Source organism: Heliangelus exortis, chromosome 10, assembly GCF_036169615.1.
Source record: "Heliangelus exortis chromosome 10, bHelExo1.hap1, whole genome shotgun sequence".
Lineage (NCBI taxonomy): Eukaryota > Metazoa > Chordata > Aves > Apodiformes > Trochilidae > Heliangelus > Heliangelus exortis.
This window is the reverse complement of record NC_092431.1, coordinates 20,851,462-20,878,126: the sequence shown is the minus strand read 5'-3', so window position 1 is coordinate 20,878,126 and position 26,665 is coordinate 20,851,462. Positions and strand designations below refer to the sequence as shown.

Sequence of the window (26,665 nt, the reverse complement as noted above, 5' to 3'; positions counted from 1 at the left end):
GCGCGCCCCCGCGGCTGCCGGGGACACGGGCACGCGCCCCACCGCGGCACCTCCCGGCCCCACCTGGTGAGCGCTAGGGGGCGCCCCCTCCGCGTGACGCGATTGCGTCAGACGCAGCCTCGGTCCGGGGCGGGCGGGTAACGGCGCGGAATTTCAAAATGGAGGCGGCGGGGGAGGGGAACGGCCGCCGGGCCCCGCAGCCAGGCCTGGGCCGAGGCGGGCGGCGGAGGGAGCCGTGATGGGGAGCGGCGGCGGTGGCGGCGGCTGAGGTCCTGAGGAGATCCCGTAGCGGGGCCCAAGGAGTGCGGCCGGCGCCATGGCGACCTGCATCGGCGAGAAAATAGAGGTGTGGAATGCAGCTTCCCCTCCCCCCGGGCCTGGCCGGGGCCCCCCGGTCTTTTGTCGGGAGCGCGGGGCCGGGGGTGGGGAGAGACCGGGCCGGGCGGGGGCACGTCCTCCTCCCGGGTTTCTCTGTGGGAGTGGGGCTCCTCCCAGGCCCGCCTGCGCATTCGCCCCCTCCCCCAGCCTGGTGGGCTGTGGCGAGGTGGCCCGACCCGGTCCGGTTCAGTCCGGTCCCACCGTGCTCCTCCGGGGCAGGGCCGGTGCAAGAAGGGCTGATCCAGTGCAGGAAGGGCTGTGCCCCCGGACTCGCCCCCGTCCTCTGGGCCCCCCCTGTTTCCCCACTCGCGGGGAGGGGAGGCGGGGGGTAGCGCCCTGAGGCGATGACGCCCGCGGCGCGCACCTTGCGCGGGAAGCTCAGCCCCCGCCGTGGTTTTTATTCTCCGCGCTTCTACGCCGGGTTTTGGAAAGCCCCGGGCGTTCTGTTTGTGGGGGGCGGTCGCTGCCATAGCAGCGGGAGCCGAGCGCGGCCGTCCCGTCCCGTCCGGCGGCAGAGAGGGCGGGAAGGTGTGCGGGCTCCTTGCCCCTCCCCGGGCAGCCCCCGGTGCCAGGCGGTGTCCGTGCAGGGAGGATGATGCTGCGGGGGGTTCTGTGCGGCCCTGCTGCTGCTGACGGCCGCCGCGCCCCGGAAAGCTCCATCCAGGTACCCTCCGAAGGGTTCGGGATTGCGGGGCCTCCGTCTTCTGGCTCTGCGTCGGGAGAGATGCTTCGAATCCTGGGGCTGGGCCTGACCGTGATGGTTTTTTTTGTTCGTGTTGCAGGATTTCAAGGTGGGGAACCTCCTGGGGAAAGGCTCCTTTGCAGGGGTCTACAGAGCAGTATCCCTGAAAACCGGTCTGGAGGTGGCTATCAAAATGGTAAGGCTGCTAGCCAAGGAAGCCTCAGCCTTCTGAGGGAACAAACAAGTTGCAGCAGGTTCAGGCATTCATGCCTGGATTGCTTGTATGTAACCAGTATTTAGGATTTGATGCTGAAAGATGCAAAGAGTCTGTGTTGGTAATTAAATGTAAATGCTTACAGTGCTATGGAGAGAACTTGAGCTCAAATATTCAACGTTCAGTGGACAATCGGCCCCAAAATTCTAATTCAGAAAGTTCATGACCACAAAAACTTAGTTTAGGATTTGTGTGGCTGGAGGTGGATCCTGGACAAAATGCACTGGCAAGTTTCCCTCACTACCAGGAGAAACTCTGTGGAGGAAACTCATGTACTGCGGGTGTTTCTCCACTTTTTATGCATTAACTGTATTTAGCACATCTGCTGGGCAAAATCAGAACTAAGTTTCTCTGCTTAAGGATGTCAGAAACTTTTCTAATTAGTACTGGTACTGGAAATGTCAAACTTGGAGTTAATTGAGTGTTTTTGTTTAGCTATGATACTTGTTCATTAAAAGCATATAGGAGGTTAAACTACATCAAAACACTTATGTTTAGTTTTCGTGCAAACGTTCACTGAACAACCAAAATGTCAGGTTCACTTGCAACCAAAATGTACATGATCAGTGCTGCAGTGTTTGAAAAATACCCTGTGCTCCATTTACAGATAGATAAAAAAGCCATGCACAAAGTTGGAATGGTACAGAGGGTTCAAAATGAGGTGAAAATACATTGTCAGCTAAAGCATCCATCCATACTTGAGGTAAGAATGATGGAGAGAAGACTGTGTTATGTGACTTGCTGGATAGTCTACCAAATGTATTTTAATTTTTCCATTGTTTTATGTTCTAGCTTTATAACTATTTTGAAGATAGCAACTATGTATACTTGATACTTGAGATGTGTCACAATGGTGAAATGAGCAGATACATAAAAAGCAGAAAGAAACCTTTTTCAGAGGATGAAGGTGAGATTGTTTTTTTATGTCTAGCTCTCTTTGCATTAATGCTTTGGTTTATTCTATATCTTCAATTCTAGTGAAAGGATATTTGGAAGTACAGTCATTGTGAACCAATTTGTATAGCTTAAAGTCTTATGATAAATTATGATTTTGAGATAAATTACTATTACACATATATTAGCTTGCAGTTCTTTGTACTTTTGTTTCTGATAAGAGAAAAATGAGGACTGGAAATTGTTAGGTCTAGAAAGAATGCAATTACAGCAATTTGGAGAATCAATGTCATTTTGCAAAGCTATGGTGCTGTTTCAGCCTGGATGAGGTTTTGTTATTCCTGTTGTAATCTAAAACTCTTAAATACTCCCTGAATTTCTAATGTAATAGAACAGAAAGCTATCCAAATATCATGAACTTAAAAGTTTTTGAGCAACTGGGATACTACTGGCCTTGCCAGTTTGCTAATAATGAAACAAATAGAATCCAAAATGTCTCTTTATAACTTTATAATCTGCACACAGTGAAGCAGCTCAATTTAGTGTATTTGCTCTTTCTGAAGGGGAGGAACAACTTTTTGCAGTTCTTAAGAACCTGACTTTAAAGAGTTTAGGCCAACTGCAAATAGTCCTATTGACATTATTCTGTTAGCAAAGAAACACACCTGATTTCTGCCTTACAGACCACTTTTTATGAACTCTAGAACATAGTCATGCCAGATGGCTTGAATCAAAGTTAATTTCCATTTCATTAATATGACACCTGAACATCCTTGTAGCATCCTTGTTATTTAAAAAAAAAAAACAAGGTCAGTAGCACACTACCAAGAGCATCCTTCAAAGAGGTGTTGTTTTAATAGCTGTGGTTTCAGTTTTATGACTAAAATCTGTAATTCTGTGTTGTGGCAGCTCGACACTTTTTGCATCAGATTATCACGGGGATGCTCTATCTTCATTCTCATGGAATCCTGCACCGGGACCTCACCCTTTCCAATATCTTACTCACCAGTAACATGAATGTCAAGATTGCTGATTTTGGACTAGCAACTCAGCTGAAAATGCCTCATGAAAAGCATTACACCATGTGTGGAACTCCAAATTACATTTCTCCAGAGATAGCCACAAGGAGCCCACACGGACTTGAATCTGATGTGTGGTCTTTGGGCTGTATGTTTTACACTCTTCTGATTGGGAAGCCACCTTTTGACACTGACACAGTCAAGAACACTCTGAATAAAGTAGTGTTAGCAGATTATGAAATGCCAGCCTTTTTATCAAGGGAGGCACAAGACCTCATACACAAGTTACTTCGCAAAAATCCAGCGGATCGTTTGAGTCTCTCCTCAGTGCTGGATCATCCTTTTATGTCCAGGTGTGGCTCTGCAAGGAGTAAAGATTTGGGAACTTCAGAGGATTCTATGGACAGTGGAAATGCTACCATCTCTACAACCTTCACAGGCTCTTCCAACATCAGCACCAGCAGCTGCTTGAAGGAAAAGAAGAAGCTGTTGGTTGGACAGCCACTCCCAAATAAAATGACTTTTTTTCCGAAGAACAAGAATTCCAGTAACACCTCATCAGTAGATGGAAGTGGTTCTTTTCATCAGTGGGCAATCCAGGGAAAAGAAATGGGCACAACTGGCAGGGGAAGAACCCTGCAGCTTGCTGAGGAGAGACCACATTCACGCTACCTCCGAAGAGCCCACTCTTCAGACAGGTCTGGCACATCCCACAGCCAGACTCAAGGCATATCCAATATTGCTGGGAGATGCCACTCCATGGAACTGCTTTCCAAGCCTAAAGTAGGAACAAGGGAGAGCACAGAATGCTTTTCACCTGCAAACAGCTACACTGATATAGGAGAAATATTTAAGGAGAAGGCTTCTAGCAGTTCTGGTTCTTTTGAAGGGCAAATATCTCCACCTGTGAAAGACCAACCACAGTAAGAATCAGTTTTTATTAAGATGAAGTTTATAGCTGCCTTGAATGTTAATTGCATGTTTTTTTGCTGTGACTAAGCTATAGCAAGTGCCCAAAGCCTTTACTGCACTTGTAGCTTGAAAACCATGTTTTTCTCTTCCATGCAAGAAGAGCCCTTTCTTGTGATAAACCTGTCTATGCTCAGAGGCTTGCTTTGTTTTTTCCACCAGCAGAATATAAAAGAGTGTTTCCTGCTTTAGTATAATTTAGTTTCCTATTAGAGTATGTGAAGAAGTAGAAGCCTTGTGTGATGGTTTCATGTTTTTCTGTTTACAAGTCCGTTCAGGGAAAATGCAAATGGGCACTTTGCCCTGCAGGAAAAGTTAATGGAGTAAGAGTTTTTTCCTGACTATTTGCAAGTGTTTCACCTAAGCCTCTGTTCAGCAGGTTCAGTGGGCATGTGCATCCTTTTTAGTCTGAGAAATGTTTGAAACAAAAAACCCCAGTATTTATGGAAATATTAACAAAATGCTTATTTGTGTTGCTTATGGTTTCATAAAAAATGAAAATGTGACAGAATATTAATGTGAGTGTTGGGAATTACTGAATGTTTACTACCTTTTTTCCATGGTTGATTATAGGACAGCCTCTTCCATCTAGGCTTAGCCTGCACAGAAATCTTAAATGCAAGGTTCTAAAACCTAAATTAGGTGTTGATATTCTGTGGGAGTTTTTGTGATAACTGAGTCCTGCCAATGCTAAAGTAGTGATCATTGCAAATAGAAAGTGTATATAGGTAGAGGCTGTGGAGACAGAAAACCTTGCTGGAGCTTTGTGTGAATTTATAACAGATGAGTGACTCTGCAGGAACTCTTTTTGCATGAATTCTTTATTCTTCAACATGTGGATTATAGCTTGAGTACACCTGTGGTTACATATGTCACTGTCTAAAAAGCTGGTAAAATGTTTTCTAATCTTTAGGATTTACTGTATTTATATAAGCTCCAATTATTTTAGGTGTTAAGATTGCCTGTGTTTTAGCTACATGTTTATTGTGCTAAATTGGGTCTGATAGAGTCATGGGCATCATCCCTGTGCCCTGGGGTTGTTCCTGATACTGTGATCCTGTTCCCTGTACTAAGAACTCAATGTAAGAACAGCTGCTGCTGGCAGCATTATCAGAGGATTTTTTCTTCATATGTCAGTGCCAAGAGTCTCCAGTTAGCAGTGAGTGCCAACAGGTTTAAAGTTGTGCTAAATATCAGTAGTAACTTTTCATTCCATATGGTAAATTTAAAAAACGATTCTTTTATGCTTTAAGCATGTTACGTGCTATCTAGAGCTGCATAATGCCACCTGCATTTTTCAGATGTTCTAAGTGTTGAGGTTTCTGCAGCTGTAACATAATTTTGATTGTCCAAGAGTCTTTGATGCAATTTGGTTACATGTGTAACTTTTTTCTTTTTCAGGTCAGATTATCTCTGCCCGATGAAGCCTCAGGTCGGTTTGTTAGAACAGAAATCCCAGGCTGAAACAATGCAGCAGTGGCTTGGAAGCATGCAGACAAGTGGTAGGTTACTAACCAAGTGCATATTTTTGCACTCGAGTTGGAATAGTGACTTGTAACATTTTCTGTAGGTTGTTCTGTATTTTGTTTCTTTAAACTTGTGACAGAAAGGGTATTTATGTGAGACTGGGTGTAATGCTGACTGGGAGTTAGGCTACTGCAGACAGACTTTTTTTCAGAATGAGAAGCATGGGAAACCCTAAACTGACTTGTCACTGGAAAATTGGCACAAATATTGAAAGAGGCAAAATAATTTCCAGCACCCCTAGTATGCTGAATAATTTTCAAGCAAGAAATATGCCACTGAAAGCATCATTTTTGTTTTCTCTTTTGGACTAAGCTGGGTTGGTATAATGAACCCTATGTAACTGCCTTGATAGGAGTGAAAAAAGTCTACATAAAGTTTTAATACTTTGCATCTTAAAATGAGGTAATTCTCTTTTAGTTTTTTGTTTTTTGTTTTTTTTTTTTAAAGGGAAACACAATTCTAAAACCTTCTGTAATTATTCAGTTGTGACTTGAAATGTGTAAATACATACATGAGACAAAAGATTGGCAGGTGATTAAAAAGCCCTGTTAATTTGGTTGTGCAAATACACTTGAAGAGAAAATGGGACCTCAGTGAATGAGGGAAAATGAGGCTGCAGAAGGAGGGGTGGAGGAAAGGACAAAAGACACAGAAGGGAAGGAGGTGTTCTTTGTCATGCATCATGTTACATCAGTTATAAATAATGCAATTTAATCATAAAACTAAATCACAAATCCATAATGGCCTTTTTTGCTTTGATACCACTGGACTCCTCCCCATCCTGTCTCCAGGGTGTTTGAATCATATGACACATGATCTGAGTAAACCTATTTAATTTCTGATCCCTTCTCAACTGTCTGCAGCATGGCAGGGGGAATGTGTAGGTAAGGCAGAAAGTTCATAGAGAGATTAAGTATCAAAACTAGAGAAGCAGTTATAAGAAGTTTAAATATGAAAATAGCATTTTGTCTTTTAACAAGTGACTGGAAATAAGGGGTCTGGAGCTTGCATTTGACATTGAATACTAGAATCTGGTTGATGCTGAAATACTGGAGAAGCTGAAACTTGAACTTAGTACTAGTGGTTATCTGAATGGTGATTTGACTGTGTTTCAACAGATTAAACTAACTCTTCTACACTACTTGTTAAGTATCTACTTGGAATATTAGTGTTTTGTTTAGAAATGGTTTTGTAATGGTTATTATTAATTATGGTTAATCATGAATTAATTATGGTTATTATTAATTATATGATATATGTTAAGAGTGAAGGCAATCACCATGGAAATCTCCTCAACATTTTAAATAACACTGGAATTTTGTTAGCACTGGTATTGCTTGATACTGAAGTCATAGCCTAATGTTTTGGACTGAGAATTAAAGAAATCTCTTTCTCCACTGCTAAAATGATAATTTGAAAAGCTTTTAAAAACACAAAAGCATTTTTTTTTTCTGACTGTGACACTTTGAATCTGCAATGTACCTTTTATGATGCTTTCAGTTCCTCTGAGACCACCTGTAGACCTCCCTGGCAGCAGTAATGCACATGGAGGCTTTAGATACCACCTGGATGTGCAGCAAGATGCATCCAAAAATTCGTGGAACACCTTAAAAGACATAAGGAGCCATGAGGGATCCATCGACTGTCTGCATTCTTTAAGCCAGAGAAACCCAAAGAAATGCATCCCTGGAGTTCTCTGCAAATCTGAGAAAATTCAACCCTTGTCTTCATGTGGCCTTTGGTCAACTTCAGAACAGAACCAAACGTGGGGCAAAGAACCAGCACCTCAGAAACCTTCTCTGAGAAGTTTAGTGTCACCTCTGAGTGCTCAGAGGCTAAAACCCATCAGGCAGAAAACAAAAAATGCAGTGGTATGTGTCAGCTCTTAAACCAGAAACAATTCAAACATTAAACATAGTGTGACTGTCTTCTTTTTGCTGAACTTGTATATTTAATCTATTTCAGGTAAGCATTCTAGATACTGGGGAAGTGTGTATGGAGTTTCTAAAAGAACACCATTCACAAGAACTTGTGAAAGAAGTTCTCAGAATATCTTGTGATGGAAATGTGGTGAGAATGTTTTCAAATTATTCACTGTTGTATAAAGAGCTGGGAGTATTCTCTTCTTTCAGAGCTTTTTAAATTTTGGTCTAAGTGTTTATTTTTTTGGAAATGCAATTGTTTACATGTGCCCATTCGTAAACTCCTTTTTCCACCCATAGCACAGCCATATATAGGGAGCCAAAAAATCTTTCAGAGCAAAATTGGATTTTACTTTTGGGATAGTTGAAGTATTGTTGAAAAACTGCTGCTGTTAAATAATTATTTAGAAGAATAGAGTGTACATAGTAATCTACATATTGTAAATTATGATAACTAATTAAACTCTGACTTGTTTCCCTACCTATTGGAAGTAGACAGGGAGTAAGTTGCAGGTGTAAACTTTTTTTTTTTTGCTTTTTGTAGATTGCAGTTTATCATCCTAATGAAGGAAGAGGTTTCCTTCTTGGTGACAGACCTCCAGCTCCTCCTGAAGACATCTGTATGTATAATGTTGACAACTTGCCAGGTAAGCTGAAATGTATTTTTAAATTAAGATGATTAACATGATTTTTAAGTGACTCTTGTTTGAGACATTTGAGCTTCTAGCCAGTACTTTTCAGGTAATTGTGAAGATAAAACTACTTTCAGAATAAGATTTAACCTACAGCTTAACTGGAAAACTCTGCTTGAAACTTCATGTGAAAGTGTAAACTCATTTTTTTTTTTTGATGATTTTGCATGGAAGTTAAAAGGAGTCACCCCTTTCCAGTGTACTGTACTAAACTGAAAGCTTTCATAACCTTGATGCTCAAACATGAGTGGAAGCAATACTATCAAGTAATTTTTAGAATAGCAACTTTGTGCTTCAAAATACTCATCGGGAGCAAGGGAAAAAATAGATTTCTTTGAACATGCACCTGTATTTACATTTATTCACAACCTTCAGCTATTAAACACTTTAAAATACTTCTCTCCAAGCTGGTACACAGTGCTTAATCCGATGACTTTTTAATAAAAAACTTTGTAAAATTTCTTTCAGAAAAGTACTGGAAAAAATACCAGTATGCAGCCAAGTTTGTGCAGTTGGTAAGAACAAAAACCCCCAAAGTTACATTCTACACAAGATATGCCAAGTGCATGTTGATGGAAAATGCACCCACTGCAGATGTTGAAGTTTGTTTTTATGATGGTATGTACTTATTTTTGCATTTCTGCAAATAATTACATTATGTGATTAAAACTGTGCTAAAATATTCCTAAACACTTAGCAGTGACCTTTTCAGGCTGGAGAATATCCTGAGAACTTTTTGTACTCTGCCTTTATTCTAGCACTTGCAGATCAGTTTATTATTCATTAGTTTCTTCTTGGTGCCTTCTGCAGGGAGTACATGTGGCAAAAGTGGTGTTTGAATTATGCCTTGTTTTTATTCACAAGCTCTTTTTTGCACCTACATTTGATAGAAGGTAATGGCAGAAATCTGTTTTTATAGATGCTGGGATTTCATACAATTCACAGGAGAAATTTTTACATTTTTTTACAGGGGCAAAGATCCACAAGACAGATGGCATAATTCGTGTGATTGAAAAATCAGGGAAATCCTTCACTTTGAAAAGAGAAAAAGAAGCAGGTTTGAAGAAGGAAATACAAGCTTATATGGATCATGCAAATGAGGTAAAGTGTTTTATACAGATCTTTTCCTGTGCAAAGTAACCCTCTGAAAACTCAGTTTCTCTTTTGCAAATGTATTTCTGATGTTTCTTTTCATTAATAAGGAGGGATAAGGGGTTTTTTTGAAGAGTGAATATCAAGGCAGAGGTAACTAACAATGCCTCACAGTGATGGCTGTTAGAGGAAATGCTTACTAGTGTGTAAAGCAGATTTGCCTGTCTGCTTGAAGGGTTAAACTGCTTTATACCAGCTAAAGAACAACAAACCAAAAACAGAACAAAAAACCCAACAATCTCCCAAAAATAAACACAAAACCTCCCAGGTTTGCTCTGCTTTCCATCTCTTATTTCGTGTCACCCTAATAGCAGTCACAAGGGTAATTTTTTGTCTATGAACTTAGGAATCAGTAAAAATACAGTACAAATTTCCTATTCAGTCATCCTTATGTTCTGTTATTTTCTGGGGTAGAATTCAGGGCTCCTTAGGTCCCCCTGCCTGGTCCTGCTGAAAGAGGGGAGGAGATGTGATTATGATAAGCATAATTCCAGATGTGCTGAAGTTACCAGGGAGTCTTTCTGTGCCATAGCTTTTTGATTCTCCCCCGTGGTACCTAACTGCAATCAATAATCAATATTCAATATCAATATTCAGTGCCATTGAGAAAGCATTCTCTTGCATGGGCTCACCTGCCACACTACACATGTATGAAGTAGTTGCACTTTTCTCTAAAATTCTGACAAATTCCTTCTGTTTCCAGGGACATCGTATCTGCCTTGCACTGGAAGCTGCTGTTTTGGAAGAAGAAAAAAGGAGTGAAAGTGTTCCATTTTTTCCAATCATTGTTGGAAGGTAGTTATCTCTCACTTGAAAATGCTCCTGTGTTTGAATATTCCCAATATGCAGCCAATGTTTGCAGAAGCCAGGGGTGCTCAACACAGGCTTGTAATCGTTAGCAAGATAAATATTTAACTTGATGGCAGGTATGAACACCTTATTTTGGACCTGCAAAGCCTCTTTTGATAGCAGGGCAACATAGACTGCAGAATTAGACTAAACCAGACTAACATTTGTAAAAAACATTCTGCAGGAGAGCAGTGCCATCAAATGCTTTGTACAGTCCCTGGTGAGCTGAAGGAAAAGCTTCATCTTTGCAGTTGTTTCTTTAGTCCCTTCTGAACAGAACTTTTCCTAACCTGCCTTACCTTTTTTCCAGAAAACCTGGGAACACTGAATCACCACAGGCTGTAGCAACTCCACTGCTGGACAATACAAACTATCCAAAGGAAGTTATGGCACTGAATAGAAACATAGCTGCTAGTTCTGCTCCTCCAGTTCAAACTCCAAGCTGTCCTCCTCCTGTAAGTACACAAGAGCCATACAGTGGTGACTGCTGTCGAGTAGGAACTGAAATATTGCTGGTTTATTTGAGCTAATAGAATTACATTTGTATGGACATGGGCTTTTACTTGCCATTTGTGAGCATATTGACTGGAAACATGAGCCTCCTTTTCATCTCACTTTTGACATCTGGATTTAAGATCATCTGAGAAGTCCAAATCCTCTAGAGCTTTACCATAAATGCCTCCTGGGAACATAGGTTGAAAATTGCTCACTCACCTTACAGGGCACCATCTCCAGTTTGTTTTGGAGAGCTCTGATGTGCCATCAGGGCTGTGGATTGCACGGCAGTCACAAGGGATGTTAGGACTTGACTCACCAGCCTTCAGTTGCTGCATCACACCAGCTCTAGTGTTGGGTTTTATTAACTCGAGGGCTCAGCATTCAAACTCAATTCTTATTTTGCAAGATGGCAAACTTTTGGCTCTTCTCTTCTGAATTGTGTATTTCCAAGGAAAACCACACAACAGCTTGTTGTCTTCCATGTTACTCTTGAATCTTTTTGTCAGTTTTTTTATACTTGATCTGTACAACTTGAAGTACAGCTTGTTGTTCCTTTCAGGTTCTTGTAATTATCTGGATCCTGATATCTTCTCTGACCAGGCTCCTATTTCGGGGACACCCCCTGACTTACCTCTTTTCACTGAACCCTGCATCCTAAATACTGCTAAGCAAAATCACCTCATTTCTGTGGCTGTGAGAGGAGGAGGTATCTGAGTAGTAGAACTGGTATAGAAGCAGAGTAGTGCTGGTATTGTCCTTAAGGCCCCCAGTGTTTGATCCTCTTAGTTCATCAGTTTTGTCTCTCTAAACCTTTAACAGTCTCTGTCTATGCTGTAGAACTTTTCTGCTAATGATTAATATTGTAGCTTCCAATTAAAAGCAATGTCTGTGTTTTTGTAAAATACTGGCCAAGTGTTCATCTAAATGAGGGCTATTTTACCATCTAGTGTGTGTGCAACATTTTTCCTGAACACGGAGAGGATTTTCTGGCAGTCAAACAAGGAAAAATGGGATTTAAGTAGAAAAAGTCCACTTAGAGAAAGTGATTCCTTTGTGAGCACAGTAGAAAAACTGTCATAATACAGAGAAAGCCATATGGAATCCTCTGGGGTTTTCATGAGGTAATGCTGTTAAATGAAGCATGTAGGTTAAATCTGTCTGTATATATGAAAAGATTAAAAAAGGCAGTAATTGACCACTTGGGTTGGTATACAATCTGTTAATAAATACTCTGCATTTCTGGAGTTTAGGTGGTGTCATGTGAAAAGCCTACCTTTGTGACCACCACTGCTGAAACTACCTGCTCCTCCTCTGCTCATCCAACAGAATGCAGTCCAAATTCAGCCCAGCTTTTAAAATCTGTCTTTGTGAAGAACGTTGGTTGGGCTTCTCAGGTGAGCAATTAATACTGATAAAGGAGGGAGGACTGTTCCTTTTTCCTATTAAACTTGAGATACATATTTTTAAGTCATTAACTCTGAGCTTGGTTTGTGAGGAATGCTGTTAGTTGTGCTCTGCTACAGTTTAAATGTGAAAATTGGTGTGTGGAGAGATCTTTTTAAATAGGTGCCTTAGATAAATACCATGGTGAACTATTTAAGTAGAAACCAAAATAGTAGTTAATTATCACAAAATTCCTGTGGGTTATCCCTTATTCCAGTGTCTTCTGTCACTTAAGTTTGACTCTAGTAAAACAACTGAAATTTTAAAACTTCTGTCTGTTCACTAATGTAAAGAGTCATGACAAAATCTTTTTAACAGATATGTACCAGAGCTGCATAAGAATCAATCTGCCTACAACAGGAAAAGCTGTTCCCTTAGGGAAATGTTTCCTCTGCTTTTCTGTGGGACCAGCTTTAGATTTCAAAAAATGGTTCTCAGCAGTCCAGATGAAGTAAGCTTCCTGTCCTAACAGAAAGTTTGCTTTGTGTATGTATGAACTTTAAAATGTGTATAGCTGTGAACTCCCACAAATGGGCTATTTTGTGTTAGGTCTTATCTAAAATTTCTTTAGGAGTGGCTAAGCTGAAGATACTTTATTTCTTTAACTCTCATTGAAAAAGAGGACTAAAGCTTAGCAAGTATGATTCTAGAGGGTGCATATGTGAAGTAGTGATCTTTATTTTTAAAAGACTGACCAAGTCACTTCAATTCTGAAAAACTTTTCAGCTTCATTTCTTAGAAAAATTCTTAGTTAGTCTTGTATCTTACCAAACTATGATGCAACTTCTCTTGTTAGCTGACCAGTGGAGCAGTATGGGTTCAGTTCAATGATGGATCCCAACTGGTAGCCCAAGCAGGTGTTTCTTCTATCACTTACACATCCCCAGATGGCCAGACAACCAGGTGAGTGGGTTAGTGCTGTAAAACAGCTCCATTTACTGTCAGTGCAAGGTTATTATAAGTAAGGTAAACTTCACAGCTGCTAGGTTTTTTTGGTAAATATTAAAAATTTACTTTTCAGTCACTTCTAGGCTGATTAGTTCACAGAAGCTTAATAAAAAACCAAACACTTACAGCTTTCACTGAACTCTGGATCACAAATGAATAAAAAAAAAACCTGTGCATGGATCTGCTTACTCTACAGAGTATAGGTAGTACTCATGGATAGTATTTAAAAGGTGATAGAGAAGTAAGGTTTTAATACCTTTTTCTTCCAAGATAGTGCTAGATTAGGGAGATAGCTTGTCAACACTGATCCATAAACCTGAAGTGTTCAGGTGTAATTTTGCACATCTTGGGCATTTCCCACACAGGTGTGGCCACTCAGTGGGACACTTCCTCTGTGCAAAGTTTGAGACAGATTTGTTCAAACTGACTTCAGCTACCATTGCAACTTTAAACATTCACTTCTGATTTTTTTAACGTGGTACCATTTTTCTGTATATTTTAAATAATTTTTCCCTTTTTTATCATTTGTTTCATTAGAGCTCTGTAGTTTAGTTTCCAACCCCTAACTCTCTTTTTCTCTCTCTTTATCAGGGAGGGGGGTGGTGGTGTCAATAGAGAGCATCTGTCAATTAGTTAATTGCCAGCCCAGCATTCAACAGTGACACTGTGCTTATTTCCCTTCCTAGGTATGGAGAAAATGATAAGTTGCCAGAATACATCAAAGAGAAGCTGCACTGTCTGTCTTCTATTCTTGTGATGTTTACCAATCCAGCTGGTCCCCACTGATTAAAGCAAAGTAGGTGTGAGGACACAAGAGCCTAATAAACTCACTGACTTTCTAGTAAAGTGACTGATCTTGCTCAACTTTGCAGAAATTCTTCCAAAAGCTGGTAAAAAATTAGGAAGGGGAGGGTTGCTCTGTTTACATGTAGCAAATTGCTTGTTAAAGTGTCATACAAAACATGTTTCCTCAAAATGATGGATAAACTTAAGCAAAACTTTGAGCAACTTATTTCTAGATAGCATCAACTGTTTGGAAATAATCTGAATTTCTGGTATTTGTCTTCTTCCCTCACTGCTTTCCTAGTGCCAACAATCAAGGAAAATGCATCTGTGCTATTGAAGTGTTTGTATTTGTAAATAACTTATATTTTTACGTCTTACAAATAATATATGTAAATATGTATATGTTTTATAACTGTTTTTATTTTTTTGTAGCAGCAGCCTTAACTTCCCTGCACAAGCATTTTATACAAACAACAACAAAAAAATAAATGCAGTGGTAATTGTCCAGATTCATTTGTTTCATGTTGAAGTGATGGTTTATTGAGAGCCCTTTCTTCTAAACATTCTGAATTTACACAGGAGCTGATCTGGTACCTGAGAGCACCATATGCTGGCAGTTTAGGTCTGTGTGAAGCTTGAGGAAAACCAGTGTAAAAGTGTTGCACAAAGTTTCTTCTAAGTTGCTGAACTGGAAGATTGCACTGTGATTTGTATATTCAATATTTTTCCTCTGTTCTGCAGCTGCAATTCACTGCAGGAGAAGAGACTTGAGTCCAAATTCCCTTATCCCTTTGAGTCACAACTAAAATAATCCCTCCAAGTACCCAAATAATTTCCCTGTCTTAATTTGGAATTACCTGGCCTGAGGACCAACAGCAATAACCCCACAGCAGATCAACTTTGAGCATCAAGATTTGTAGAACACATCCTCACCCATTTTGAAAAGTTCTTGCATTTCTCATGTCAGAAGTAACACCTCTTTCTCATGACAGAGGTAACTTTTGGTTGCTTTTTTCACCAGTAAAACACTATTTCTGTGTTTTATATTTATTAGAAATAGTATATAAAAGAAATATTTACAGAAGTGAAGTTGTCCCTTAAAAAATCCTGTGATTCTGCAGCAGGAATAAAACTTCTGCAGAGAATAAAACTTGTATTTCCTTCAGTCAGTATTGAAAAAATAATCTTTTAATTAAGTAGTCTTTTAATGTTTGAACAATGGATTACAAAAGAATACTTAATTACATTAATTCAGTAAGCATAAAATATTAGACACATTAAAGAGCAGCTACAACTCTCATACAAGAGTTACTCCAGATTTTTTTCCCCCAAGTAGTACTGAAAACAGCTAAAACAAACCCATACAGATGATCTTAGGCCCCATTATAACAGAAAATTATTATTTTACTTTTAAAAATAAAGGCAATGATTCAAACATAGTAAATTCCTGTTTCTCACACCCTATTGTCAGAAAAAAAATAAGTCTACAAGTACTAGACAAGACCTGAAGAGCCTTTTTACTTAGCATTAATGCTGCTTGCTCAGCACAGAGCCTTCAATCCCAAAAATGAGAACAGAAGTGTAAACTATCATGCTTGCTCTTTCCTTCTTGTGTTGCAGTTGGGAAAAGCTGTGCATAACTCCACTCTGTGCGGGTTATCTTTCTTGCTACAAAAAAGGCATTCAGCAAAACCACAGAAGAGAAATTGCACATTTCCTTCAGTGCATTCAAGTAACAGCCACTGTGGCTTTGCTTTTCAATGTCTCTTTTAATCAACTTCACCCAAATCCAACAGAAACTCCTCTAGGCTGTCACATTTCATCTGGAATCCTGGAGTGGCTCTACTGCTCTGTACCCGTTTCTTAAGAGAGATATTTTGTGTTAACCAGTGCTTACAAACTAACAAACTCCACACACAAGGAAGGTTGGCTCCAGTAGCAATGTTTCTGTGCAAAGTGCCTGCCACTCAGCTCGTTTTACAGTTTAAAAGGAGTTACTAATCCTGATTCACAGAATCAAGATAAATATTTCTTTTACTTCTCTCTGAAAAGGATGCACATAACCTGTGACCTTTGGAGCTGCATTCAGCACACAGGTGCATCACTTCAATGTGCCACTGAACCTACTGAACTTGCTCACATCCCCTCCTCTGCTGCCAGAAAAGCAGAAAAGCTCTTGCAGCAGCTCTGTATCAGGATATCACTGAGTTTCATGTTCTGTCAGTGTGTAAGTACAAGTTCAGTTCTTAGCATACAGCCAACAAGGTCAGCAGTTAGATATTCCTCATTAAAAAGCAGTAATAAATTGAAGTTTTTCCAGTTAATTTTGCCCTTTTGGTTAAAAAACAAACAAGCTTATTTAAAAAAAAAAAAATTAACAATTCTCTTCTTGCACCCTTCCGTATCTGACAGAAAATGCAATTAGTCTCTTGTACACCATCTCCAAGAGGAAGAGAGAAACTGTAACTACTCCACAGATTAAGCCAAATGCCCAACGTGGGCCCAGGTGAGTGTATATTTGGCTCACAAAAACAGGCCCAAGGATTCGTGCTCCACTTCCAGAGGCAGTTAACCATCCCATGTAGACACCCTGCAGAAAATCAAAAGCTTATCTTAGTGATAGAGGATTAATAGCCAATAATTCCCACTGATTATCCTAATTAGAAAATGTACAAGTGTTTAACTGTCTTAACACATTAAGATACTGAGTATACTTTGTTTCCAAGACACTATTTAGTTTCTCTGAGGATTAATTCAAAGGTTCCAATGTGCCACATACCCAATAGCTTTCTATTCAAAACACATTCTGGCTCAAAACATTTAGTCCCTTATACCAAAATATAAGGTGAAAAAAATTTAAGTAGTGAAAAAGGAAGAAAATTTTTTTTAAGCAGTAAGGTTGCTGTGTGTTTCATCACTGTGAATGTCAATAACTGGAGGAACCATAACACTGCAGTCTTTATATATTTAGTAAGAGGAACATTATTACATACTGATATTCCAAATATTTCATTTTTTATTAGGAAAATGACTTCCAGAACAGTTGTGAAAGCCACAAGCTTTGGGCTTAGTTGTTCTGAAATGTTCACACAGTAAGATTTGCCATTAATTGTAGTACAAACCTTGCTTTCTAATTCCTCTAAGGACTTGCCTTGGATTAAAGAAAAATATTAGAGTCCCTGAAAACTTCTGTCTTGGTTGAAACCTGCTATTATTTTGCTAACGACAACAGCAATTTGAACTAGAGTCCTCATTCTAATAAAGAGGTGTAAATCCTGGAGAGCAAATTAAATGAACTGTTTGGGGACTGTACTTACCTGAGGCTTTGGTCCTAGAATTTTTGAGTACAAAGTGTAGGACATGACGTTACAAACTGGGTAACCCAATCCTATCAGCACATCAGAGCTGATATACTGAGCCAGGTAGATCTTAGGGGTATTGAAGCACCAGGACTGTGTGACAGGGCAGCCCACAGGTTCTGCTGTGCTGTGGGGTGCAAGTTTCATTGCTGGCAAACTCAAGGCAGGCGTTAGCATTTCAGTGGAAGTTGTCTGGGGAATTGAGTTATTCTTTATTTCTGAAAAAAAAATAAAATTATGCATATTGTTAATAAAAAATACATAAACGTGAAGTTTTCGAAAAAGAAAAAGATGATAATTTTGTGTACCTTGCCACTGGAGATTTGGTAGTTTTTCCCCCCAAGGCAGTAAGATAAAGAAGCCAGCCAAGATAATCAGTAAGCCTCCAAGGAGTATGGCACGCTCACCTGTCCTGTCAGACAATGAAATGACAAATATACCATTTAATGAAAGTAAAATTCAGGGGGGTGCTAACAACATAGCCCATTAGTTTGTGGAAAACTTAAAACCTGTTCTGCATTTGATTCAGCAGTAAAAGACAGCTGAGGAAGGGGTTATGGTAACAGAATAAAGGTCGACCACAGCATGAGAAGCTGTGTCAAAGCCTAGAAGTATTTCTTTGTCATAGTAAATCCAAATTCACTAACAAGTAAAAGATTTAAGAAATGCAGGTCTGATATAAAGCATTTCACACACAGCCCCTATACATATCAGTGGGCTCCAAAAACTTACTTTTTAGAGACTGCTTTAACCACCATGAAAACAATAACTGATTCTATGCCAACCACACAGAGTATTATTCCATTATAAAGAACAGCTTGTTGCCTGGTCCAGGAGTACATATCCATGGTCAGTGGAGTAGCTATGCTAAATTGACAAAAAAAAATGACATTAATTTTAAAAAAGCTGTTTCTTCACAGTCATTCCCATACATACATTGTCCCTAACATCAAACACTGGTGCAGAAGCCTTTACTTCTGATGGGCAAATGAGGAAACAGGCTAATTATAAACTAATTCTGTTGTGCATCATTTATTAAAACCAAATCCACTAGACAAAACCCACAACTTCCCTGCACCAGCTCTACACTGAAGAGTCACTGTTTCTGATAATTCACAAAAAAAACGATGGAGCTAAAGTAAAACAGGAGTAATAGAAAGGAAAAGTAAGCAGGCCCTTTGATTATAAAAATAATAAATATTAAATAGCTAAAGTTTTAGCTTAAAAGTTTCTTTAACCAGTTTCTAGGAACTCAAATTTCTAAAAATGCAATAAAGGCAGACATACTGTTATAAGAAATTTTACCTATGTTGGAACTCAAACAAATCTTGTATCCTTAAAGCATTTTAATAGATTAAGAATATGAAGTATGCTTCCATATCAGGTAATATGTTTTACTTATTTTCTTACATGCAGAAAAAAAATGGGAGTGAATAACATAGTTCTTTGGTTAAAAAAAAAGTAAAATAGGGTATTTAAGAATATAATTGCATTAGCTATATCAAACAATGCTTTAATCATTACTGAAGTAGGAGCTTCACTGGTGCTTTTGAACCCCATTTAGAATCATACTAAGAAATTACACAAAACTAAAATAAAATGTATAGAACAAGGTTCTCAACTGAAAACAGTTTTCTCTGAAGTTTTTAGGTAGCTGAAATTAAACTATATTTTTAACACAAAACGCTGAGGATATGGGTTTCCATCCATTCAAAAACTTTTATATAAATGTTTCATTTACATGCTACAGATTTTTAGTTATTAATGATTTTTATAATTAATTTCTCTGTATCAATGTATATCAACTTGATTGCATATGGTTTTGGAATTCTATATCAAGAGTACAGTTAAGAAAACGAGAGCATCAGAAAAGCCTTTATGTGCACACCCAGCCTAGCTACACTGTATGTCTAAATATTTTGAGATAAAACAGCCAAACTTACGTTTCAAAGACAGCAAACACGAACAAGATAACAAAGAAAAGAAAATTAATTGCTACCACAGCAACATGGTCAACATTTCCTTCTGTGCCCTGATCCAGACCAGCACTTTCTGCAACAAAACCAAGGAGAAAGTGAAACTGCAAACTCAGAGTTTTTAACACCAATTTCAAGCAGTAATGATTTCCTTGCTCTGTTGAGTATTTAACATGCAGATTGGTGGGCAGCTGGGCACTTATATTTTGACAACTTAAGAATCATGGTTTTAAACCAAAATGGAATTGCTGAAACTTCCTATTCTTCTGACAATGAGGGAAAATTCTTTCCAAATTGGTCATACCATCTATTTTCTCATTGCAGTGCAAAACTAATTCAATACTGAAACAGGTGAGTTCCAGAGATTTTGAAAGAGGTTTAGGATTACCTTTCATATATTTCTTTATCCTCCAAGCAAAAGGGATACTCACAATGTGTTAAAAAATATGGACTGTGTACAAAAAGGGTATATCCTGAACATAAGCTGTTGCACTGTGTGTAGCAACTACTGTACTTTCACCAACCAAATTTACTTGCAGAGTGCAAAGCTTTTAAGATAAGATGTGAGAAAGCTGATATGCATATGTGATATTAGTCAGCACAATACAAAAGAGAAGTATGGCTGCAGAGCAGAAGTTAAGGGAGATTATTTAATGTCCCTACCAATTTAATTCTGTCACTTGGAAGAGACACTTTAAGGGTGAAAATCTGGAAGGGTCCTTACAATTATTTTTTTTTCCTGCCAGACAGTAGTATGTACATATAGATACATACATATTATGTATTTAGTAAGAGAGTACTACAAAATTAAAATCAGAGAATAAGTTTTCAAGAAAACTGAGGTAGGTACCTTCAGCAAAATTGACACTTCCATATTGCCGCCCCAAATCATCCACGCGATGTTCCCTAGAAATTGAGAACTGTTGTCATTAAGACACTTATTCATCTACTATTGAGTCAAGTTTCTACTAAAATAATTTAAAATGGTATAAACTCATATTTTAATTATTCCCAGCTCCTTTAAACATCACCTGTGTAGTCTACGTTTGACTGCAGTGAACGCCACCTTAATCCAGAAAATATTCTAGTGGGGGAACATCATACCTGTGTGTATCTTATAGGCAGGAATTGCCAGCATTAAAAATATATCAGCACTAAGCTACTAATTTGGCAGTTCTAACCTTTTTTTCATCAGTCTACATTCTGCCTGTAGCACCCCCATGATGAATTTGTGTACACAATTAAAAGGATCTGTGTTGAAGAAGGGAGAAACCTTGAAAAAGAAATCATAGCTTCTATCTTTAGAGCTCCAGATTTAAGGCTTCTCCTTCTGAGCAGCATATTGGTTGTTACAGGCCACCCACTAAAAGAAGGTAAAATATTTCTTTTTTTACTTTATTACCTAAATATAGCAAAGATGAGAATAATGTTAACAACTCCTAGGAAAGCTCCAAATAAAACTGGTGCTGTATACATGTTCAGCTGAAGATGAATTAATTTCCAGGTTATTCCTTCTTCTCCAATAAGTGTGAAACATGTCTGAAAAACTTAAAAACAAAATGTATTAAGAAAATCTTGAGAATCGTGAAGAAAATACTGGAACACAAGCTGAATAAGCATATAAAACTGGATAAGCCAAGTTCTTCTAATTGCTAAGTAAAATCTAAATATTATACCTGCCAAACCTTTTACATTTTAAGAATCCTGCTCTAAATAAATTACTGGATACCAGTGGGATCTCAACTAGCCAGGAAACTAGCTGGTTACATGCAAATATACTGTGTAAATAACAGTAGGACACTTGAAAAACTTGAAGTGAATTCTGAGTGTACCAATGATTAATGTGCAGACAGCTGATTTACTCCTTTTCTTCTTCCTCATACAAAAAAAAACCTTGGTCCTGGGACTGGACTATCCCTCCTGCTAAGGGCAAGCTAGGAGAAAATAAGTTGTGTGGGGGGTTCAATTAAAACTTAAATTAGTAGAGTGAAGGATTTTAAGATAAGGTAATTTTCTTCCTAGTGTTAGGAAACAGACTGAGAGTCCCTGTGAAATTAGGAACTGCTAAGGATTCCTACTTTCAATGTCAAATTTTATCCTAAGAAGTATCAGAGAAGTGAGGAAAGAAGATATTCCTTACCTGGTCCTAATATGAAGCCAATTGCCTGACAAGCACTGGTGTTGGCCATGGCACTTGTTCTTTCTGTAAGAGAAGTGGCACCTGCAATGTATGATCTAACTGCAGCCACGTTTCCTTAAAAAAAAAAACCAAGAAAGTGTTCATGTCAATACTGTTATATTCTTCAATTACCCAGTTACATTTACTTGAGGTTTTTTTCTTATTTTGCAAGAAAAAAAAAACCCCAGCACTCCCCTTAGTATTTGTACACAACTGCACAATTACACAATTTTATTAAAGAATGGTATTGGCCAACACTTTGCTTTAGTAATAAATTATCATCTACCTAGTGGTGAATCATGTACTCAAATATGTTAAGTGTCTTACACAAGACACAGAATTTAACAATTTTCATCACTGTAAATTCTGCTGTGGTTACCTGCTCCAAATCCCACCAGAGCACGTGCAGTCAGCATGTAGTACTTGTTGTATGAGTGAGGTACATGGACATAGGCATAAAGACAATTGGCAGCTACAGAAATAGCACTTGAAACAACCAGAGGTTCTCTCCTGGGCCTGTAGTTGGACCACACTCCAAAGAGGGGAGAGGCAACCATTTGGCCAATGCTGTAGGAAGCTATAATCCAGCCCAAGAAACTTGTATCAGCTGTCGGATCGATCTGCAGAGAGAAATTAATCAGTTCTGTGGAAAATGTATCACAGTGTTTTACAATATTTTCTGGGTTTTGCTGAGACACAATCACAGGCCAGCCATGGAGGGACTCAGCTGGGAGCTGCAGTGAGGGCAGCTGCCCCCACACCACTCACCTGAGGCTCATTATAAAAGGGGGAGCTGTGCTGAGAGGGAGTTCTGCTCCTGGCCTGCTGCCCCCAAGGATTAGGTTGAGTATCAGCTTATATATTTCATATTGCTGGTTGTCTTAGCTGTGTTATTTCCCTAAATCTATTTATATTTCAACCCACAGGGCTTCTCTCCTCTTCCTGACTCCCTTTCTTGGCTGGGTCATTGAGTGAGAGAGCAAAGTGCTTCTGGTTAGCCCCAGACATGGGCTAAAAGAAGACAAACAGCAACAAAACCATTTTGGAACCAGCACCTGAAATACCCAAGATGTAATTCTTGGGTAATTCTGAGAGCACATGGCACTACAATGCAGTGCCAAAGGTAAGCTTTCAATAAACAAGTGAGTCTATCTGCATGGCACTGGGTGGTGGTTAATTTAATATCATCCCCTCACTCTGGTTCTCAGAAGCAGTTGCTTTCACTCAGCACTTTGTCTGGGACAAAGAACCTCTGCTAACTGCCACCAGCAATGCCCCAAACCCATTAAAAATTCTTTGCTTCCAGGAAATGGCTCATCTGCAGGAAACTCCAACAGTTTTCATCCAGCACTGCTGACCTTTTAGGCTACAAACACAGCTTGAGCAGTGCAGTAGAGTTTACAAGCCAGGAGCATGGAAACTCTTAAGACACCCCTTACATGCTTGAATCTGTCCTGTTTTACAAGGCTGATGAAGCATTTTATTTTTTTTTCCCCAAGAAACCAGAACCAGTCTCAGTTTTAAGGATACCTCTAGGTCCCTACCCAGGATGTATTTTGCCAAATTTGAATTTGAAACTGCCTTCTTCAAATTCCAGAAGCATAGATTAAATTAAGGTTTTAGAGACCTTTTGTGCCTTTTATTCTTTTAACAAGAATGCAACAAAGAGGGGAAGGGAGAGGGAAAAAAATCCAGGCAAACTAAAAATGCTACCCAGAAACCTGGTAAGAATACCACGAAGGTCCAGGTCCTACAATCTGACAGCTCCAGAGCAGCTTTTACCTTCAGCTTTTTTTTTTTTTTCCCCTTCAAAATGCAGAAAAGTCTTGTGTTTTGTTTTAATACTGCAAATGCCTTCAGACAGAGATTTCTATTGATTGACTGTCTAAGAAAACATTTGTACTGGAAACTCAAACATTTCCTAATTCTGATGGACCTTTATTAATTCAGGAAACCAGATTTTACATGAAACAGTGAATGCTAAGTAGATGGCAAAATAGCCCCTTATAACCAACACTTCCCTTTCCTGTTTCTTCTAAATAAAATGCCACATTTTGTATTACATACTTTCTGAGCAGGAGCTTTCTGTCTTTATTAATTAAAAAAGAGATATTTACAAACCTTTTGGAGATATGGCCACACAGACATAATTACAATTGAGAAGCCTGCAATGCAGCAAAAACATAACTGAAGTTACTTTACTTGCCATGTTTAATAGGAATTTGCTTCAATTTTTTGCTGTTTCAATAAACAGTTATTACAGGTTCATTCTTCTCCTCTTAAGTGTATTATAGTTTTAAATTATTTGAAAAAAACCTATGTACTAAGATGTTTAAGGAGTAATAATTTCTCCTAAGAGAAGGAACTATTTTTAAAAAGACATTTTATAGGTGTCTAAACACTAAACAAAAAAAACCCCTACATAAAGAATACTGATACACTAAGCAAACTTCATGGGATTTTTCCTCTGAATGGAAAGACCAGGTTTCCAGAGCAAAATTAATTTATTGGTATACTGATATATTTGTATTAATTTATCAAAGACATTTTTAATTAATCAAATTTTTAAGCAATTTCAAAATCCCTGAAGTGCCCCATGATTTTAAACATTTCCAGGGCCATAGAATATCAACCAAAATAAAAAATAAACAGAAGTCTTGTTTCCAAGGGCAGGTATTCAGTAATTAGAGAGTAACCTGTTCTGCAGCAGAGATGCAAAATCCCATAGGACAGAACAAGCTCTCAAAAACCATTTTGAAACAGATACTGTATATTTACACCACCCCAAGGATATCACCTCTTAAGAACTCAGCATTATTTCTATTTTCATTCCCTAGACATTTACTTCACTTTGGATGATAGAAATGTGACTTTTGTTCAGTTTGATTCTGAGCAATAACCTTAACTCTGCCATTATCTTTCACCCAAAGCTATAAAACAAAGATTTAAGCCATATACCCTTTAGTCTCAAAAACAGAGTATTATTTAACCTGTTAAATGTAACTTTCTGTTATATTTGGTAGTCATATCTTCTCTTTTGAGGAATCAATGCACCTTTTTAAATTTACAAAATGACAGCAGCATTAAAGGAGCTATGCAGTTGAAATCTAGAGAACCCTGCAATTTTCAAACCAAAATATTTTAATTAAGGAAATAGCATTGAAATTCACCTGTGTTTACTCACCTACACTACTGAGAAACATAGTAAGATACATAATCCTAATGGATCTCCACCTACTCATGTAGTGCATTTGGGTTTCCACAGCATACCTGGGTTTGGACAAAATGTCAAGAGAGACAGAAAACATGAATAGATAAAAGATTTCAACACTGCAAACTGTACAAAGGATTTATTACAGAAGCAAGCTAATTATCACCAAAAAATGCTAGGCTGAGAATATACAAAAAAATAATAGAAATGCTATCACATACCATTGCATTCAAATATGACACAAAGAGATCTTTATTTAGAGAGATCTTCAATTCCACAATATCTTTGTGGAGATACTTTGGAGCATCACAGATACCAGGACCAATGTATTCTCACCATGAGAAAATAATTATACAATATAAAAGATGTGTGTAAAAGATATTGCTGAAGATTGTAAGGGCTGCAAAAAAAAAAAAAAAAAAAAAAAAAAAAAGCTACAAAATTTGTAAGCAGTAAGTTATTTCTCTAAAATTCATAAGCACCTTACAAGATTCATGTACTTTGTCATTTTGGGGTTCTTATCTTGGAGTATCTTAAAATAATCTCTGTCCAAAAGATGCAGACTTAAATATGCCTGTACATAGTTTATAAGCACTGCTTATATAGGGCATACATAGACTTAGGTATACATGCATTTTTAAAGCTAATGTAGCTATTTCACAGCATAATTTTTACACTTATTTCTTTAGAAATGTTTACAGCATTCAAATGTCTTGGGTCAATAAAACTTGAACCACACAAAAGGAGTTTCTAAATGTACTTTGCCATCTTATTGCCATCACATGTAGGGAAAAAGTCAAACTCATCTATATGCTGTGCTTATGCTGTTTGTTTTTGTATTTTTCAAGATTTTGGCTAAATCAAGCAGTATGCTTCAAGTATGAGAACACTTCAGCAAAGACATTCCAGATACTCTTTCTGGTTTTTCCTGATAGAAAAAAAAAACCCAAGAGATCAGCTGCTGCCTGCACAAGAGTGCAGCACCACAGTAATAATTTTTTTAATGCTTTTTAAGAACATGGGAGACAACTTAAAAAGAACTCTGAGAGACCTGGGTTTGTTCAGGTGGGAGAAAAGAAAGCTTGGGGGAGACCTTTTTGCTGTGTTCCAGCACTCAAAGGGTGGCTACCAAGCAGCTGGAGGCTCCCTTTTCACAAGGAATCACATGGATAAGACACGGGGTAATGGTGCAATTGACTCCTGGGGAGATCCAGAATGGAGACCAGACGAAAATCTTTCACTCCGAGAACAGCTGGACATGGCAATAACCCCCTCAGGGAAGTGATGGATTCCCCAAGAGCTGACAGTTTTAATACTCTGCATGGAAGGGCGCTGGGCCATCTCCTACCGAGAAAAGTTGGACCAGAGGATCCTTGAGGCTCCTTCCAGTCTGTCATTCTATGACTCCCTCAATTTCCCAAGCGAGGACGCTGGGTTTTTCACAGGGGCTCAGCAGCCCCCTTGACACCCCGCTCCAGAGCCCTCAGAACGGGGGAGTGAGGCGGCTCCGGGCGGCCCGGTCTGTGTCACCCCCGTCGGCTGCCCAGGGAGAAAGCTTCCCTCAAGGTTTCCTCAAGGATCAAGGTCCCAGGGCGGGTGGTTCCTGGGGTGACTCTCTGGAATGTCACCGCAGCCCCCCGGAGCTCTGAGGGGCTGCGGGAGGGAGGCTGCTGGCGCATGAGGAGACGCCGCGGGAAAGGGTAGAGCGAGACGGAGCAAAATCCCTACCTGCGCTCCCGGGGATTCAGCAGAGGCTCCCGTTCCTCCGCAGACACCTCCGGATCAGAGACCGCGGTCGCCATCCCTACCCGAGGCCGTACCGCGGGGATCCTCCCCCGGGCCCCGCGCAACCACCTCGGAGCCGCCCGAGCGCCCTCGGTGAGGGGAGGAACGGGGAGGGGAACGGG

General features: G+C 39.3%; 2 protein-coding genes across 3 annotated transcripts; one reads left to right on the top strand and one right to left on the bottom strand.

The window, feature by feature from the left end:
* The first annotated feature begins 142 nt into the window (after positions 1–142).
* Positions 143–15,422, top strand: PLK4 (polo like kinase 4). 2 transcript variants are annotated; one of them, XM_071753827.1, is made up of 16 exons: positions 143–346; positions 1,161–1,256; positions 1,942–2,037; positions 2,127–2,241; positions 3,138–4,170; positions 5,618–5,718; positions 7,244–7,614; positions 7,709–7,813; positions 8,210–8,312; positions 8,826–8,975; positions 9,328–9,458; positions 10,213–10,304; positions 10,669–10,813; positions 12,107–12,250; positions 13,096–13,202; positions 13,934–15,422. In XM_071753827.1, the coding sequence occupies exons 1-16, from the start codon at positions 317–319 to the stop codon at positions 14,031–14,033; spliced, it is 2,919 nt and encodes a 972-aa protein (XP_071609928.1). In that variant the 5' UTR covers positions 143–316; the 3' UTR covers positions 14,034–15,422. The 2 variants fall into 2 exon arrangements, with proteins under 2 accessions (XP_071609928.1, XP_071609927.1); XM_071753826.1 differs by lacking the exon at positions 143–346 and adding an exon at positions 851–1,042.
* MFSD8 (major facilitator superfamily domain containing 8) lies at positions 15,200–26,665 on the bottom strand. Its single transcript, XM_071753828.1, has 12 exons — positions 26,487–26,665; positions 24,732–24,817; positions 23,669–23,712; positions 21,927–22,167; positions 21,509–21,622; positions 20,771–20,915; positions 20,219–20,274; positions 19,336–19,444; positions 18,125–18,259; positions 17,701–17,804; positions 17,351–17,610; positions 15,200–16,623 (listed from the first exon to the last, which is right to left on the bottom strand). Exons 1-12 carry the CDS (start codon positions 26,558–26,560, stop codon positions 16,408–16,410), a joined length of 1,584 nt encoding a protein of 527 aa, XP_071609929.1. The 5' UTR covers positions 26,561–26,665; the 3' UTR covers positions 15,200–16,407.